This window comes from Myotis davidii, unplaced genomic scaffold (assembly GCF_000327345.1).
Source record: "Myotis davidii unplaced genomic scaffold, ASM32734v1 scaffold43, whole genome shotgun sequence".
In the NCBI taxonomy this organism is placed as follows: domain Eukaryota; kingdom Metazoa; phylum Chordata; class Mammalia; order Chiroptera; family Vespertilionidae; genus Myotis; species Myotis davidii.
The window spans coordinates 1,311,137-1,311,985 of NW_006294590.1; the positions used below are offsets into that span (position 1 = coordinate 1,311,137).

The 849-nt window shown below is 69.1% G+C and overlaps 1 protein-coding gene across 1 annotated transcript in view; it reads right to left on the bottom strand.

Moving 5' to 3' along the window:
- The window catches only part of DHX37 (DEAH-box helicase 37), a 14,137-nt gene that overhangs the window by 6,659 nt on the left and 6,629 nt on the right, over positions 1–849 (bottom strand). Inside the window, exons 9-10 of the mRNA XM_015567219.1 lie at positions 741–842; positions 440–572 (exon numbers count right to left, since the gene is read on the bottom strand). Coding sequence (XP_015422705.1) covers positions 440–572; positions 741–842 — 235 coding nt within the window. The remainder of the gene's footprint in view (positions 1–439; positions 573–740; positions 843–849) is intronic.

Genomic DNA, 849 nt, shown 5'->3' on the forward strand with positions numbered 1-849 from the left:
TGAGCGAGCCGGGCGCAGCGGGAGCTGGTCAGACCAGGACTCAAGGACGGGCGCCCGGCAGCCACCCCCAGGCCGAGGGCACGGGGACTGGGATTCCTCGGTCACCGTCCCCCCCCGCCGCCGCCCATGAAAGTCACGCGAAATGCCCAGAACAGGCCAGTCCAGGCCACAGGAAGCGCCCACGTTAGGGAAACAACCGGACAAGCGCCATGGGGCCTGGGGTCCAGACTGACATTCAGGTGGGACCCCGTCCACCCATCCTGTCGGGGCACCTGTGGGCCCTGCTTATCGGATGTGGCAGCAGCACCCGCCAGTCACTGAGGCCGCATGATGCTTTGGGGGACTGGGCAGGGCAGGGCTGCAAGCACTCTGGAACCAGCGAGGAAACTGAGGCAGCTGAGCCTCGGGGAGGGCGAGCCCACGGGCCTGGAGGACCGGCATGCGCCAGGGGCCTCACCTGCGGGCAGCATGCGGTGGATCTTGCACACCTCCAGGAAGCACTCGCCGCTGTAGTCCTCGAGCGGCGTCCGCTTGTTAAAGTGCACGGTCACCGGGAACTGCCGGGACTCCACCTGCGGGGGACAGATGCCCGAGGGCCGAGCTTCAGCCGCCTCGGCCCCGCCCCCTCCTGGGCTTCCCCGCGTGATGCCTGGGAACCTCCCCTGGGAACCTCCCCGCACACTTGCTGCCCAAGAGACAGGGCCCCACCGCCCCGCCACCCAAGACCCTGGCGGCGTCACCTTGACGACCGGGGGCGGCACGGGGAAGAGCCGCTGGTTCTGCGTGAAGTCCTCCACCCGCAGCGTGGCCGACATGATGAGCAGCTTCAGCGGCAGGCGCCTCTGCGAG